General features: G+C 39.1%; 1 protein-coding gene across 1 annotated transcript in view; it reads left to right on the forward strand.

The window, feature by feature from the left end:
* Positions 1–11,127, forward strand: part of LOC309402449 (uncharacterized protein) — a 100,459-nt gene extending 89,332 nt beyond the window's left edge. The window contains exon 4 of the mRNA XM_081996280.1: positions 10,652–11,127. Coding sequence (XP_081852406.1) covers positions 10,652–10,951 — 300 coding nt within the window. The 3' untranslated portion in view covers positions 10,952–11,127. The remainder of the gene's footprint in view (positions 1–10,651) is intronic.
* Positions 11,128–17,914: the final 6,787 nt, after the last annotated feature.

Consider the following 17,914-nt stretch of genomic DNA (forward strand, 5'->3'; position numbering starts at 1 on the left):
TCTTCAATGTTACCATTTTTCAAACTATTGCCCTCTCTTTTTGAGGGTGATAAATATTTATTTCTTTTATATCTGATTTGCATGCTGCATCACCTTGCTATTGAGGGAATTCATCATGTGTATTCAAATGGGTGGAAAGAATTCCTCTTTGAAAGTTTAAAACAATTCAAAATTAGAGCAGAAGCCAGATTTGCAAGATGTCAAAATGTGTATGACGTTTTAAAGAGATGGCTGCTACTTCGGTAGTGTTTCTCTTGAACTTTCCAACCTTGGTTCATACTGACTCAGCTGCATTTCAAGCACTGCAGATCATGTGTCAAACTTTCTTCAGAAAAATAAAGGCAGTGTTGGGGGAACAGACACAAACAGAATACCACAAACTTTTTACCTCAATGCCCAGGATTTATCAATCATTATATTGTTGGTTTTTTTTAAGTAATTTTGAAGTAAAGCTCTTTGAGCAACCTGAGATCAGCAAAAGACTGTCAACTTTTATACCTTAGTTAACCTATGCTTTCAACGGTGACATTTTAAAACTATTGTGACCAACAAGTGGACCAAATAGTGGCAACTTTGCTTCTCAAATGGGTTCACATGAGTTTGGGGTTTTGTGGTTTAGGGTTTTGTTTGTTTGTTTTGGTTTTTTTAGTTTCAGTATGGGTTCTCTTTAACCCTCTCAGATTTTGGGCAGAGGGAATCAAGGACTTAAATGAAAATTTGTGTCATGTTGTTTCCAGGAGACAATTTTGTGAACGAACCGCTGTGGTTGATGCATTTTTGTGGGAATCCATACATCTGAACACACAAGGCTAAAGACTTCAAGGAGTGTTTTCTTCATAGGCAGTGTTTAGCCTGTTATATTACCATGCATGCAACCCTTTTAGTGCTTCATGGCATTGGGCTAGAATTAAAAATGTTTACAGTTGAAGTCCAAGGGATTACTGTGTGAGTTTTGTAACTGACGTTTGCAGCTCAAAGGGATCTTCAGATATTTCCTGACTGTACCCAGAAGCTGTATCTTGCAGATCCTCCTGTCTGCAAAATATTTTGCCCTCTGTTAGATATGATATCACTGTAATGAACTGTGTAATACATAAATTTTCAGATTCAACCAGAACTGTAAGCTATTGAGGGACATGAGGGCTTGAAATTGCTTTTTATGGGCATAAACCTTGCATTTTTTAGGTAGCAGAAGTGCTGTGCTGGAGCGTTTTGTATTTGGCAGTTAATTTGCTGGGGCTTTCCAAATATGAAAAATTATTCTAAAGTATGCTAGTGTTTTTTAGATAAGAGCTCTCAGATTTACTGTTCCAGATAGCTGGCTATGTTGTGCAAGACCCAGCTGGTACATGTAGGACTTCAAGGCTTGTTTGTTTCCTTGCTGGTTTTCTTTTAAAAATAAATCTAGCTGTTGGCAAGGGGAAAAGAGAATAAGATGATGTTAGTGAGGGAAGGACACAAAAAAAAATTTTCTGCTTTTCTTTGTTCACCACCAAATTATGGATAGATTACATTTTCATGACAGATGTGAACGTGCTACTGGAAAATCTTAGAGTTGTGGTTTCTTTTGTTTGTGTTTTTTTTTCCTCCTGTGCCCTGTCCTGTTTTGGATGATTTTTGGAAGTACCTCTTTTCTGGTCCAGTTGTTTTCGGGCTAGCTCTGATCCTTTCTGTATAGATACAGGAGATCTCACACAGACCTGCCGTGTAACTTTTTTTTTTTTTATGAAGAGCAGTAGAAGGGCATTTGTCAGTCTTTTAAAGTGGGATCAAAGAACCCGGGAATGATGCATTTTACATTGCTGCTGCTTGGAATGCTCCCTTAGGACACATTATATAGCTCATGCCACGTTTGTCTCTGGGAAGTGGGAATGAAGTAGCTTACAAGAATATACCACCCCTTTCTTTGTGAGTTACTGCTATAAAAAGTTGTTTCCCTTACTGTACATGATGCTTTTAGCTTTTACGCAAGAGGCATTGCTTTTGCATCCACTGTTACAGCTAAAGGCAATAGCAACATCTCGAAAGGTACTCTGAACATCAACAGTGGCTGTAACTGCATCGCAGGCAAAATGTCCCAATGATGCATAGCATTTTACATCATTGCTGTGTCATACTATATTGCTTTTACCAGGGGTTTTGGTGAAGAGTGCGTACTCCTAGGAACTGGTTGAATTCCCTCTTGTATTATTGCATCTCAAAGTTGGAGCCTCCTCAGCCTTATGTTGCAAGGAGTTGCCTTACTGACTTGATGGAAGAATGGAAACTGAGTTATAGGCATCATCGTGAATAACCACGATTTGTGGAAAGAGAATGAGAGAGTGTACTATGTGTTTTGAAGGTTATGAGCTCCATCCCACAAGAAGTCCTGACTGTTTCGTATCAGCAAGCTGAAATGTCTAAGCTTTGTTAAAATTTGCTTTTATTACTTCTGTGTGACAACACAGCATTTCATAGTATTTTACTAGTAATTATTGCTAAAAGGCAGCTTTCCCTGTCTTGTTCTGTCTTGCTGAAGAAAACATTTAAAATACCTTGCACAGTTAAAGCATAATAAAGCAAATTCAGTCTTAGTGAAAACGATCTGGGAGAGCTAGTTTTGATGATAAAAATATGTATTTAAGTCTGTCACAGACAGGGCATTCTGTACCCTCTTGTTGCATTATCTCTTTTCTGAATAACTGGAAAATTAAAGATATATTTGGAATGTACATGTTTAAGAATTTGTTTCAATATATTTTGTGAGGAGGGAAATTTCTTAAAATAACTAGAGGGCTATGAAAGTTAGGATTGTGATATAAACAAGTCAGAAATACTGCAGTAAAACTCAGGCACTTCCAGTGCCTTCATGTCAACCTCCAACAAAGTGCGCTCAATCTCAAAAATGAGTCAACTGTGGCCTCATAGAGGGACCCCTTCTTCACAACACAAGAATACATTTTGGTGGGAAAGGGGAAGGTTCCCCCTTGATTCTTAACCCTTTGGGCTACTTTGGCTTCCTTTGGCTTGCTGAGAGCAGTGTACTCCCAACATTTTTTTCCAAAGGATTTCTGTAAACTTCCTGCTGGAGAGGTCCCTCTGCCTCTTTGACATGACTCTTGCAGACCTCCTGTCACAGACTGAAGCCAGGCCTGTGCTAAATGGCTGTATGGATTTTTGGATTGCCTCATTCAAAGAGCTATCTTGCATTCTTGTGATTTAACGCATTTATACATGAAACTGGCCTTGGTGAGACGCAGAGAGTCATCCTGCGGATAGATGTTTTTCAAGTCTAGGGAGATAAAACAAAAAGCAAACACCTGCCCTCAACTCATTACTTTACCAACAAGTCTGGCATATGACTTCTGCCTTCATATCTTTCTGTGATGTTGTGTAGAAAAGACTGGCATTGCTGCTTTATGGAGCCCTCCTCCTACCACATTTCCCTCTCTTCTTAATACATATTAAGAAAAAAAATCACCCCTTTCTTTTAACCTAACTTTATTGTTTAAATATTGCTTTCATGTTATCTTTAATACTTTCATCTGATGGTTATTTATCTGTCACAAATGTGAGAGGCACACTGGAAGCAGTGAAACCTGTGGGCTGAGCAGTGACCTCTGTAGTTTGTTGTGACAAAGCTCCTGCCTCCTCCTCATTCTGAAACTTCTGATACCGTTGACTGTGAGGTGCCATTTGTGACTACGGGAACCGTAATGCATGTAGCTCTGATATTGGAAGCAGGCTGAAACCCTGAGAAATCACACCAACTTACATGTCAAAGGTCCAAAATTGTGAGGTACAACAGGTCTGGTGCACAGTTTGTTTCTGCTCAAGACAATTCAATCTGTGCTGATTGTTCCTTTGGGAGAGGAAAACGTCCGCAGAACTGTATCCCTCGTTGCTTGCTAGGGCCCTCCCTGTCTCGTAATGTTACAAGATTTGTTTGACTTTGCAAATGAAGCATGTTTTCTCATGGGGATTATACCAAAATAAATAGTCTTGGAATCCTGAAAGGATAGCATAGTTCCGTGAGGAATGTGTACCTAATTAAACTTGGAGAGGTCAGATCTGATACAAAGAAAGCAGAAGTCAAATCTCAAAGATGCATGCAATTGCCAGAATAAGGATTTTTAACTGTTCCTTAAAGCAGCAGCAAAATGGGACATTTTGAGCAAAGATCCTATGTTTTTGCACTCTTAACATCAAATAATTTCAACCTACTTTGTAAACCTGTGGTTAAGTCAGGAGGGATAGTAGCTAGCACTCATTTACAGTCCAGATTGGCAAATGAAACCACAGTGTAGAGGGCTAGTGCAAAGACCAGTAAAAATCTAGTTTTAGGATCTTGACTCCTGCTGGCTGGTTTATCCCCGTTAGCTACACCCAAGTTCTGAGATACTTGTCCTTTGCTTCTGAACTCTTTGGAGGATATCTGGTGATCTGATAAAGGGAAGGACTTCATCTCTGGTTATTGGTTTACAGTTACCAGGAGAAACTCATCCATTTTTGATTCTAAGAATCTTCTGTTTAATTGGAGTTTTGAAGAGGTTCTTCTATTTTATCCTTATTCGCAATAACCTATGTACCAAATGTATGGTACATGCATGTATGGTACATACATTGCCCTGTATGTGTTCTCCAGAGAATTGGAGAATAACTTTCATGATGTAGGTCAGGACTGTGACTTTGCTATATCAAATATCACAGCATGGAAGAAAGCCAGACTTTGATGTGGCAAAGATATGTGAACAATACATTTCTGTATCTTGGGATAACTGCATTCATGGTTACTTGTGAAATGTTTATTTTTCCTTCAGCAACTTTTGTTTGAAATAGCTTTGTTGCTTTGTCTTGGGAAACAGGGATTTGTATGTATATAAATATGCTAAATTTTGAAACACCTCTTGAAGGTACATAACTTTCCATTTCAGGTGCTAATTTCAGACTTTGTTCCGTAAGGCATAATCCCAAGTAGACAGAAAGGAGTTGTTCATGGGTCAGGACTGTAGGAATCATGGCTTAGACGTTACAGTACTCAATTACTTCTATGTTTTTTCCAAGAAACTCATGGAGAGTTTCTCAAGCTTCAGCCGATCCTCTTTACACATTGATGAGGTGGGTACATGTAGTGTTAGCATTATTTCAGCAAATAAAAATGCTGAAGCTGAGAAATTTAATAAAATGGTGCTAAAATATCACTGTTGGAAATTAGTTTTGGATTCAGAGAGTTCCTTGACTGTGTTTGTTCTTTCTTTCTCTGTAGCAACCTTATTGCAGAACTAGGTAAGAGGAAAAAATGGAATGTGTTAGGAAGCTTTTCTGATGTTACTTTGTTTTCTGCTTGCTATATGATAGCATTATAAGCATTCATTCATATTCCTGATAGCATGAATAAATCTTTGCATTTTATTGATAACTATGAGCCAGGACCATTAACAGTTTCTCAACTATAGCTGTCTTTTGCGATTTACAATGCAATTTTTTTGTTTGTTTCTTCCAAACTTAACTTCAAAACTGCTTTACGCTAGTGAAGTAGGAGTGTTGTTTACACAGGGCAAAAGAATTTGTTGTTCTGAAGTGAGGAAGGAAATCATGTATAGTTGCACTGAACCTCAGTGCTGATTTTACTGTTTCTATTCTCTTGTTGTCTCTTTAGGAACACAGTTATATCTTGTTTCTTAAAATATTGTAGTGACTGCAAAGTGCTTGTTCAGTGTCGGTTCTGTTTGCGAAGTCTCCCTTTAAGGCTGCTGTTTTCAATATGTCCAAAAATGCTTAATTTGAAGAGGAAAATTCAGTGGGTTTTGGACACACTTTAGAGCTGTTCTGTCTGGCATGAAGTGCTGAGGATACTTGGTATCTCCAGGACAGAAGTCTCAGTTAGATACTAATACTACACAACTGGAGTTGTTCTATTTAAAAAAAAAAAAAAAAAAAAGTGTTTTACTATTGCAGCTTTTTATCCCAAATTAATATCCCAATAATGCCCTTTTTTATTCTAGAATTTGTGTTTACTTTTTTAATTTTGTCATGTTACAAGTTGTATCTTTCAGAGCACAGAGTTATTTGGAGACATACTGCACTCAATGTCTTTTAGTTCGTTCACTTAGTGAGTAAGGGGATTTATGATTTTGAGTGTTGTGGGTTGAAGAAGGTGGACAATAGCTGACAGGTATGTCAAAAGCAAAAAACTAAGCAGAGAAATTTCTTACATTTTCAAGACTTAACTCCAAAGCTGTAGATTTAAATAAATAGATAAGTGTGTGTGTTCAAAAAAACCAGTGTGTGTGTATATATATGTAAATATTTCCATGAGCATACCATTTGGGCTCCTGACAATCACTTATGCAAGAGTCACAAGGTCTGCTAATATCACTGTAACTTTATATTATTTGGAGGATGTCAGTGGCTTCGTTTTGCTGCTCTCTTCACCCTTTCATATCAATTTTGTAACATGATTAGTGGCGAACTAGAATGAACAGATTATTTAGCAGGTCACATGTATATTTGATGAAGATTCCTCCCCCTACACATCCCTGGTGTTACACATAACCTGTGTCAGGCATGCCAGCATTTCTTACTTGATAACGCTGTAGCTTGGAGGAAAGTGAGTCATTATAGCCAAGTGGTTAAATTGCTTTTGCAAAAGCCATATGATAGTGTTTGAGGCTTGGACTTTGAAATGCACCTTTGGTAATAACTGGCTCATTCTTTGAAGTTGGTTCTTCCTCTGAAAGATCACCTACTTCTTGTAAAAAGAAAATAAAAATGAAAGATGCGTCTGGGAGTGAAAAAAAACCAACATTGAAATGTAAATACTGGATATCCTAGCAAATTATCTGTTGTGCAGCAGTGGGGGGCACTGGTATGTCTCTGTTACAGCAAGTGGGGACAGATTTTATTTCTTTAGTGTCAGATATCCTGCCATTTGTTGACTTTTTTTTCTTGCTTGAGTTAACATTTATCTCATATTGGTTGGTTAATCGTTAACTGATGCAACTGGTGTTAGAGTTGTATGAAGGAAAATTACCTGCAGATTCATTGGAGTCAGAATTCTTCATCAAAGTAATTATTTTAAATCTTTTTCTGTCAATACGTGACTTTTTCAAACTAAGGCTTGATTCAGGAGGTATCATACTGGGAGAGTGTTTCCATATTAACTGTGTATGCAAGAACGGATAGTTTTTCTTTCAAATATTTGCTTGGTTATTTGTGGGTAGACTAATGTGTTTATATGCATGTGTGTGTATGTGCCAGGCACTGAAGAGGTAACTGTTCTTGAAAATGAGGCAAGGCATTCCCATATTTTAGTATTGCTTGTTAATACGTGAATGTGCACAAGTACAGAAGCTAAATGTGTGGAACTATGAAATATGACACTAATGCATATCCAATATACTACTTATAAGAATAAAGATACTATTGAAAGCTGACAAACCAGGTGATTGCAAATATCTTTTTTAAGAATAGCAGTAGCTTCAGTTGGGGGATCAGAAAAGGCTTTCTAAAGTTTACTGTTTTATGCCATTGTTACAGTGTGTGTAACTCTAAACAAATGCATGAGACATTTATATTCCGTTTTCTATCTCTGCATTGACACTGGATTGAAGTCGTGCAATCTTGCTTTCCAGCTCTATACTTTTTCTCTAAACATTGATTTTTTTTTTTAACACTTCTCAGACCTTTGCAAAGCAGGAAAAAGAGTTAGAGCCATGCACATACCCTCAATTTAAGTTGGCTAGACCTTGTGATATCTGTGTTATCTATGAACACGTCAGCTCTTTTACTTTTAACCTGTATATGGATTAACAGTGGAAGAATTTGCTGTAACTGTTCATGAGAACCAAAATTGGGATACATAATCTTTATTATTTTGCTTCATCGGGGAGGAAATATGCTATTTCTGTATATGGAGTCAGAGGAAAAAAAGTCAGTGTACCTGGGGTGGTTCAGTGTGTCTTGCATTGAGTTTTGTAGCTCAAAAACAGTAGCAGTGCATCCAAGTCTTTGGCGGTATGCTGCATTTTGGGTGACAGTTCAACATCGTGATAAGTGGCAGTGTGCAAGGGCGAAGGGATTGCTGCATACACCAGAAAGGGTATTTTGTGACTCTTCGGTAGTCCTTCAACGGTATCATCTAACACGGGTGTTGGTCTTTGTGAAAAGAAAGTGTCAAAGACACACAACCAGGAGAAGATGGAGTCCATCTGTAAAGTCAGGTTGCTATATATAGATGTTGTGGGCATGCTGAAACTCAGAGAAGAAAAAAATCAAGCAAGCATTACACCTAATGTTAGCTCTTGTCGTCTTACAGCCCTGAGTCTGTGAGTTGCCCAAGTAAGATGCCACAGACCAGCCAAAAAAGATCTGTAATTCTCTGCTGAAGTTCTTTTCCAGTGGATGTCCCCAGTGCTCTTGTATCAGAATGAAGGGGATTTTTCTTTTTCTTAAGCAGTGAGTCAACTGTAATTACCGAGGCGGTTACAGCAGAGTTGTGTTTTGGTTAGCCAAGGGGAAAGGAGATGCTTGATTACTCGAGGGTTTTTAACAGTGGAGGGAAGGGAGAGAGCAGAGATGATATTTATGTGCTCCAGTGATGACAATTCTATTCCGCAGTGATTCCAATTACTAATTATATGAGCATGTAATACTAGTTCATCTCTGCTTTTCCACTGTGCTACCCAGCCAGCCTGCAGACTTCTTTGGGTTTCCACTAATTCTCTTTTCTTCCTAGTATAGGAAGTGAGAGAAAAATAATTGTTGACATTTCAGTTTATCTATTTTTTATCTATTTTTAACCTTAGGTTTTGCTAATGAGAACACTAGCAAAAACTGATTTTTAGTGCTTATAATAAGTACTAGGTAATTGCATGGTCACAACAACTGGGAACAGTCTTTCTTCCATAGATGCAGTGTTTGCTGCTCGTAGTGTTACAGAGAGCACATGGCTTTGGTTCTTCCTGCTGCGACTGCTCTGCCTGGTGGTTTGCCACTTTGGCTTGAAAGGAGAATTGGTGGTTGTAACTGAAGGTGGTGTATTAAGTTTTACATGCTGTGTCAGGTCACAGAGGCAGATGTTATCTCTGCTTTCAGCAATGGGAATGCTGTCATGATAGCTTAGTTAACATTTTCCACGTGTTTAGTATGGGTGTTCAGGTGGATAGGCTAGTGAATCATGAGTGGCAGTCATGAAGAGAACTGCAAAAATGCAGTTTATTGAGACCTTGGACTTGAAAGCCCACTGAGGAATCAGAGGGTGCATCAGGCAAACCTCAAGGGTTCGTATCTGTCCTGTTTTCTGCAGGGATAGTGCCCCTAAATAGGGATCATGAGGAGGCTGGGAGTTGAAAATCAGTGTGCTGCTGCTTTTTTTTTTTGTTCTTCTTTTTATAAGTACTTAGTGATTTAAAAAGTGTTGAGGATCAGAGATACATCTTTTTCACAGGCAGTTATGGAAACAAGTGGCATCCCTTCCGTGCTAGTAGTTAAAAGCTATTCATGAGACTTAAGACTGGAGTGGGTTGTCCTGGTATAGTCAGATCTGTCTCTTTCTGTCTGTGTTGCCTACAGGACTGGTATTGCTTTTTCTTCTGCAGCTTGCTCTGTTAAACGGACTGCATCTTCTTTTTATTATTCTAAGGATTATAAATGACACATCAGGCCCTTTCTGCTTGGTAACCACTCTGTATACCATGACTTGAGAGCTGGTAGGATGGCTCACCAACAGTTCCCGAGAGAAAACTCCTAGGCCAGGTGTTGACACAGAGTTTCTGGCTGTGCTTTGCTGGCCAGGAGGTGAGTCTGTCCTAGAGAGTTGTTAATTGTGAAGGTGAACATATTCAATGCAACAGTTTTCACTGAGGTTAACCTCAAGGTGCTTGTAAAAGTGAGTGTGCATGATGACTACTACTGAAGCTCAGCTGAGAGGCATAAATTGATGAAACAGTCATTTGACTGTATGTGTGAGGTCTGAGGGTGCCTGCTGTATGGGACTGTAGAAAGAAGCTAACACTTGCTCTTTCCTAGATCATCATGTAATCCAAATTAGTCATGCTTTTCCTGGCTTTCTTTGTGTGTTGGTTTTTCAATATTCAAACAAGGTTGTTTGGAATTTTTTTTGGTGTGATATATATGGAACATGTTCTCCATAGAAGGTGTTTCAACTTGCAGCCAAGCCTCTGAAATTATGTGAGTCCACAGACTGTCCCGCTTGTTCTGCTCAGCCTACACCTCGTAAAAAAAAATCAAGGACAAGGATAAGGTATTGGGGACTGCTGGAGTTCTAGATTACTTGAAAAGCAGAATTCTTATTTGTTAACTAAAACTGAGCTGATATTAGAAGAATGTTGCAAAGAATGGGGGGGGGAACCCTCCATGTTTCCCTGCATATGTGACCTGAGGGAAGGCATTACTCTCCAACCTTTTTCACCGATTAGAGCATGTGAGCAGGGCACTGAGTTAGCATTGGGCTAATGCTGAACTCTTCAGGGAGCTGAAATAAATTAATGCAGCCAAGAGCAGCTGTGGACAGATCTGCACCTGGTCTGGTTGGTGCCTCTTTGACTCTTCCTGGATTTCACAGTATTTGAGGGAGCTCAATCAATGGGATTGGGTCATCTCCAAAGGAAGTATCTTTTTTTCCTTATTTTATTATTATTTTTTATTCCAGGTGGTGACACCCTGCTTTTTTCCAAGCAACTACGATCTGGTAAGTATTTTTGGCACTACTGTTATCCATCAGATTTTATTAGGTTGGGTTATTCCTGTAGCCTGTTATTTCAGTACTGTGCCATCACCTTTCCCCTGTGAGGGCTTGGCAAATCAAGGGTCTATTCCTGAAGTTTGTTACTGTGTCCTGTCCCACGCAGGAATCTGTTTTATTGAGTGTTTTGCAAGGCTGAGGATTAATTGGGTGAAATGTTTTCTGCTGTTTAAGATTCTTAAACTGGACTGGACAACCTGCCTGTGATGCAGCAACCGTGTGCAGTTGTCCATATTACATTACCTGCTTTTGTTTGTGTGTTCTAAATAAAAAAGATAGACATTAATTGTTTCAACATCCCAATATCTCATGTCAGTTTGAAAGCACAAGTAGCAGATGATTTTGTTGGGGCCTGTTATTTTTTGTTGATGGTAGAAGAGAGGAAGTTAACCCATGCTTGCTCAGGATAGGAAAATGATAAGCCTTTTCTGGCCTGAGTGACTGAATTTGGTTATTTTGGCTCCAAGGGTAACATGAATGATGCCTGGAGGATGGGGTGTAACAGTTATTTATTGAACGAGCACTGCCACCTGCTAGTGTCATTACTAGGACTAACCAGCCAACAGCTGATGCCCAAGTGTCAGTCAAGAATTCTGTGTATTGTAGGTATGTGATGCAGCCACTGGCAATTAGGAATCCTACATCTCACTTCTGCCTTGCTGTGTGAACTGGCCAAGCCACTTAGCATAATTTTGTCTAGATTTCCCTGTTGGAGATATACAGGTAATGATACTTACCTAATATGAACCACAGAAGGGAAAAGGTGCTATAGAGGTATTGGTTTATGCTTTTCTTGATTATTACTCTTTAAAAGACAGGCTGGAAACCTAAACCAGTTATTCATGGTATTACGAGGAATGTGAATATCAACTCATGGGAAGTCCCTTCTAATTTTGACCCAGTAATCTTATGAATTAACCAATGTCAGAGTCTGAGGATCCTGTATGGTATTATGGCTCAAATTGTAACTGGAAAAGAAACCCTTTCTTGTATCTGCAGCACACAGTATACTGGGCATCACGGTTGCTATTTCTTTTGTTTCTTTTGTGTACAACCTGAATATTGATTGTGATATGGAAAGTTTAAAATTGTTGCTAAATCACAAAGAAAAACATACAGCAACCTGTGGGATATATTACTAGTCATTACTGTTGTTATTACCATTATCATGAACCTCATGAGGTTCAACAGGGTCCTGCACCTGGGTCAGGGCAACTCCTGGTATCAGTACAGGCTGGGGGATGAAGGGATTGAGACCAGCCCTGCTGAGAAGGACTTGAGGGTACTGGTGGATGAAAAGCTGGACATGAGCCAGCAATGTGCACTCACAGCCAAGAAGACCAACCGTATCCTGGGCTGCATTGAAAGCAGCGTGGCCAGCAGGCTGAGGGAGGTGATTCTGCCCCTCTACTCCACTCTGGTGAGACCTCTTCTGGAGTCCTGCATCCAGCTCTGGAGGCCTCAGCACAGGAAAGACATGGACCTGTTGGAGACAGGCCAGAGGAGGGCCACTAAAATACTCAGAGAGATGGAACACCTCTCCTATGAGGACAGGCTGAGAGAGTTGGAGTTGTTCAGCCTGGAGAAGAGAAGGCTCCGGGGAGACCTTATTGCAGCCTTCCAGTACTTAAAGGGGCCTTCTAAGAAAGATGGCGACAAACTTTCTGGCAGGCCTTGTTGCGATAGGACAAGGGGTAATGTTTTTAACCTAAAAGAGGGCAGATTTAGACTAGATACAAGGAAGAAATTTTTGACAATGAGGATGGTGAAACACTGGCTCAAGTTGCCCAGAGGTGGTAGATGCCCCCTTCCCTGGAAACATTCCAGATCAGGTTGGAGGGGGCTCTGAGCAACATGATCTTATTGAAGATGTCCCTACTTCTTGCAGGGGGGTTGGACTGCATGACCTTTAAAGGTCCCTTCCAACACAAAGAGTCTATGACTCTATACCGAGAGTAAGATTGAGCAGTGTTTTTTTCTTTTAATGTGAAATGTAGTGACATTTTTGTTAGGAGTCTGCCTTGTGCACAAATAAATTTTATCTGTTTAGTGAAGAGTTCTGTTGTTCTGAAGCTGGGCAATCTATGACCGTATTAGCTCTAAGCAGTTTCTTTTACAACTACTTTGAGTGTAACATATTGAGAAGATCAAGAGTAAGTAGTTGAGATCTTTAGGTAATATGGAGGGCAGTACTGTATTCAAATCAACCTAAATTTGTTGCATCGCAGTTTGCTGCTGAACCATGGATTTATCCCCATTCATTTCAGACAAGGAATTCCAACCTTCTAGTTCTCATATAAATAAATGACACATATGCCTGCTCTAAATTAGTCCTACATATATTTAGCCAATGTAATGGTTGCCTGTATTGCTCTCCTTAATGTGGCTTATAGCAAGAACTGTAGTTAAACTCTCAGTGGTATGTTTGTTGGAAGACTGTTGAAGCCTGATGAAACTCACAGATGCTCTTTTTCTTCAGAATGTGAGTTTTATTGATTTTCTTTTTTTTTTTCAGCTTGGATGTCTGTTTCCAAAGAGGCCCTTTCTTCCCATTTCTCATGAGCCATGTATCTTGAAGCTTTGTAATGACTTCAGGACCCTCATATATCAACCCATTGCAGCTGTTAGGAGTTTCAGGTGCTAAAATATAAACCAGCTGCTGCTAAGTGTTCTAATACTACTTACTTTATGTTGTCATGCACATTCCTCTGGAGAAAGGGGGATGATGTTTGTCCAGCTCTGTTAATTTAAGTCACATGTTTAGCAAAGATGACCTATTCTTGTGCACTTCATTGCTTTTCATGAAGAGGGAATGGGTTATTTGTGGCAATGGACTTTCATTGCAGGGATGTATAGCATGACCCAAAGATTTTAGAAAGACAAGAAGGGCCATGGCCACTATGGTTTTTTTTTTTTTAATCTAAGAGCTGGCTTAACCTATATAACAGTTCTTCTAAAATTTGGTAAAAAACAAAGATGGCAAGTTTCTTTAAACAGCCTTTTCTGGAATTGGATCTTATTTTGAAAGACTGACAATTATTCAATTGGTCTTATTTTTTAAAATCAACATTTTTGATTAAAAAAATTATGAACAAGTACACACATTTTTCTTGAATAAATCTTTTTCTCTAGTGCTGCAAAGAGGAGGTTTATGTAATGCTTCCAACCGTAATGCTTCCAACACTTTTCATTTCAGCTATTACTTTTAAAAGATAAAAAGGAAAGCCTGTGGAAGGATATTATTTTTGAGGTAGTTTTTAGATTGTAGGAAGTATTCTAGGACAGTTTAAGATTGATCAAGAGGGCAGTAAGTTTGTCTCCTTCACTGAAAACTTTTTTCCATCCTTCATGATAGTGGATCTTTGAAAAAAGTAAAGGAAATGAAATCTTATTTCTTCAGAGGCCCCTCATATCCCGCCAAATGTCTTGCGGTAATGAAATGTGGTGTGAAGATCCGAACCTCTTAGCATACATGGATTCTTATCTTAAAATTACTCCATCGGTTGAATGGTCCTTATCACTGCATGACTTGTCAGTTTTAAGGCACAGTTAAGTAGTGATCTTTACCAGAGAAATTTCTGATTTAACCTTTATAACCTTTCTTCTTTTTTCCTCCTTTCTTTTTTTCCTGTTTTTTTCTTTTTTCCTTCTTTTTTTTTTTAATTTTTAGCTGGTTTGTAAACCCTTTTTTTTAACAGGTTACTGAGGAAGTCTGCATACCTGTAGTGCTGCTATTTAAACATCACATTTCATAACTAACTGTTGTAATGTGGAAAGATTAAGTGGATGCTTACAGAGATACTTATGTTTTATTGTAACGTAACTTCAAACTAAACTTTGTTTAGATATTTTGCTAAGTCTTGGATAGAAGTTTAATGATTTTGGAACTGGCGAGTGGTGGCAATGGTTCTGCTTTTTTTTATTTTCCTTAAGTATGCAAGCCTCATTTCTGCTTGTGGAGAGAAAAATCAGACTTTCACATTCAGGCCCCTCCTAACAAACCAAAAACCTGATTCTGAACAGCGAGTCAGACTGTGCTCTGGTGTGTCTCAAAAGAGGAGGGGAACAGAATAAAACTAATTTTGAGATAAAAGGGTTTTTTGTGTAGGTAGAGTTTTTGGGTTTTGTTTTGTTGTGTGTCGTTTTGTTTTGTTGTTTTTTTTTTTTTTTTAAGAGTGGGAGAATACCTTGAAAAAAATGCTGAAGAGGAGAGTGGTGGAGTCACAAAAGCCTCATCGTAATCGCGCATTTCATTTTTACTTGAAATCTATGGCAGTGAACACATACCTTCATGTATCCAACCCAGTGCCAGCATTTTCTCAAAAGAAACTAAAAGTGAATTTTTAGTGAAAATGTATTATGATTCAAAGAAAAACAAAAATGAAAAACCAAGCATATATGGGGAAAGAGAGGAAGAGAACAGAAAACCTTAAGAAAACTCAGTACTCCAGCAGTGTTTGAAAGAAATTAGTCCTTTTTGGCAAGAACCCCTCCTGTTCCTTTTTTCCGTGATGCCTGGTGAATGCGATCCTCCCCAGATGCTTTGACTGAGAAAGATCAGTAGATACGACAACATGTATTTTTATCCTTACTGCATTCACTTACTTTTTAAACACATCTTCCCAGAAAAAAAATGCGAGACGGTCTGTTGTTCCCATGGAACACAGTCCATCTGTTTTTAATATGAGCCTGCAAGAGATTTTTTTGAGGAATCTGGGGCTGAATTACTGTTTGTGCTGTTGGGAAGGCCTGAGCATGTAGATGAAGGATTGCATTCTCCAATTTCATTTTAAATGGGGCCTCAGTTCTAGAAGATGTAAGATTGTTAACTTGGGTTAATCAGGTATGACCTCAAAATACCCTGGAGTATGGTGACAGTGACTGGGCTGAATTAGGAACTGACATACGCAGTGATTGCGCTCTGCCAGCTACGATTCTGGTTTCCGGCTAAAATCGGTAAAAGCTTTGCTGGGAAACTGCATAAAATGGGTTTGATTTGTAATAAATTTCTGTGACTTATGGCTAATTCCTTTCTGGGTTTTCCGTTTTCTTTCTTCTTTCAAGCAATAGCATGGAAATCTTACGGAAAACTAGGAAAATCCCCAACTCTGTTATATACAGGGGCGAACTTTTTTCCTGGTTTGCTACATCCAAACTTTAGCTCACAGAACCTGTGAGATGTAGGCAAAGCAAGCGTTACATGCACGATTCGGTGGAGGTAAAGGGCACACAAAGTCTACCAGACCTCCCCATTGATACGATCTTCCCTGCCGCCTTTCCTCAGTCTCACCGGAGCAGTTCTGCCAGGGAGTGCTGCAGGGTGTAGCTGCCCGTCTCGGGAACGTGCCTGCACGCCACGGGAAGGGAAACGTAATGAGGCTGTGCTGTTCTCTGGTTTGTTTGCAAAGGGTGGGAATATGCAGTGGAGGTTTATATTTGCCTCTTCGGTTCCTGTTTTTTCACCATCCAGAACCATAGTGCCCATGTCTCCATGTGAAGAAATCTGTGGGCTTTGGAGAAACCTTTATGGAGATGTTGTTTTTCCAGTTCTGGTTCATACAGCTTTCCTGGGGAAGGTGCCTTGAAACTATTTTTTTAAAGCTAACTCCTTCTTGCCATTCAGTTTTGCTTTATTAAATTTTGGGCTGTGCTTTTTTCTTCCTTTCCCCTTTTCCCGCTTTGTCAAGCAATAATATTTCTACTTTTCGCGATTTCTTGATTTGTTAGTAACACATTCCTCCAGTGCCATAGATAGCAGAAGCACAGACTGATGAGACACTTTCTTGACAAAACCTGCGAGCTGCTGCCTGAATTGAAACACTTGACACGATTATTTTTCAAACTAAAAAAGGGTTTACAGATCCCCGGAATGGGGTTGATGTGGGCCTCTATATAATGCATTTCTACGGGGTTTGTTTCCATGTTTCAAGTGCTTACCAGAGTAAGGCCATGGACCCCGCAGTCTGCAGAGTAGAGGTTCAAAACTGCTATTTTGAAGTGCAGTCAGTGCTTTGTTCATAAATGTCTCTGGCTTAGCCTTAAAAGGGAACAGAGAATCAGACTGCATGAATACAGACACCCCACTCCCCCAAATTAGTGAAGTGTAATGATCTGGAATTGAGCTGTGCAGTGTATGTTAAATTTAAAAGCCAGTCATTATATTTGCCAGGAGGGGGAGGGCTCATGTTGTTTCTAGGAACATTAGAGAATTACAAAATTTAATGGAAGTTTAAATAAGAAGTTTTGTTATAATGTGTGGTGTTCAGTCCCTGGTGTTCATCCAAAATGAAATGAAAAACAGGCTTTCTTTGAACAGAAAGAAGCTGGAGAAGTAGGGGATCAACAAGAGAAGAAAGGTTTGGTAGTTTCCAGAGCTAGGTTTGCCTGCTTGTTTGTTTATTTTCTCCAAGTGGACTCCTAACCTTTCTACTAAGTGTGGTGCTGTTGTGGGGCAGAAGCATCTGCTTTTCAGAAATGTGACACTATTTACTATAGCAGCTAAATCCAGCAGTGTGATATTCTTGTTAGGTATAGTGTGCTTCTTTGTGCCTTCCCAGCTTTCTTTTATCTAAAGGGAAATTATCCATGTTTCAGGCTCCTTAGTATCATTAGTTTTCAGTTGGCATAGAAATGTTTCATGTATGTTTGACTTTACTAAACAGCAAGTGGACTTACATAGATTCTGCTTGGCAGCTCACATTGGAAGAGGGAAATACACACTCCAGAGTAGGTTTTATTCTGCTTTTCTGCATAATTTCCTATTCTTTCATAGCTTATCCTGATAGTGACAGATCTTATGTCCCTTGTGAACATGCTTTTAGTTAGTCTTTGAAGAATGCTTTCTTGACAGTGTAATGTGTAAAAGGAAAGAACAGTACCAATACCATCTCTATAAAGTGTCTGCCAGCCAAACATTAAAAAACAGAAAAAAAAAAAATAGTACTGTAGCACTGTATTACAGTGTTGTGGAGGACTGCCACCAGTCTTTCAAAAGGAAAGACAAATCCTTTAGTGTTAACTTAAAAACCAGCTTTTCTTACAGTAATTGTAATAAGCACAGGTATCCATTTAGAGCCCCCTCTTCAGATGGAACTGTGAAGCAAATGTGATTCCTTAGGTTAAATTCTGATATTTTGCCTAGCTATTATGTAATGGTGGATCATGTTTGCA

This window comes from Phaethon aethereus, assembly GCF_964289735.1.
Source record: "Phaethon aethereus genome assembly, chromosome: 2".
Lineage (NCBI taxonomy): Eukaryota > Metazoa > Chordata > Aves > Phaethontiformes > Phaethontidae > Phaethon > Phaethon aethereus.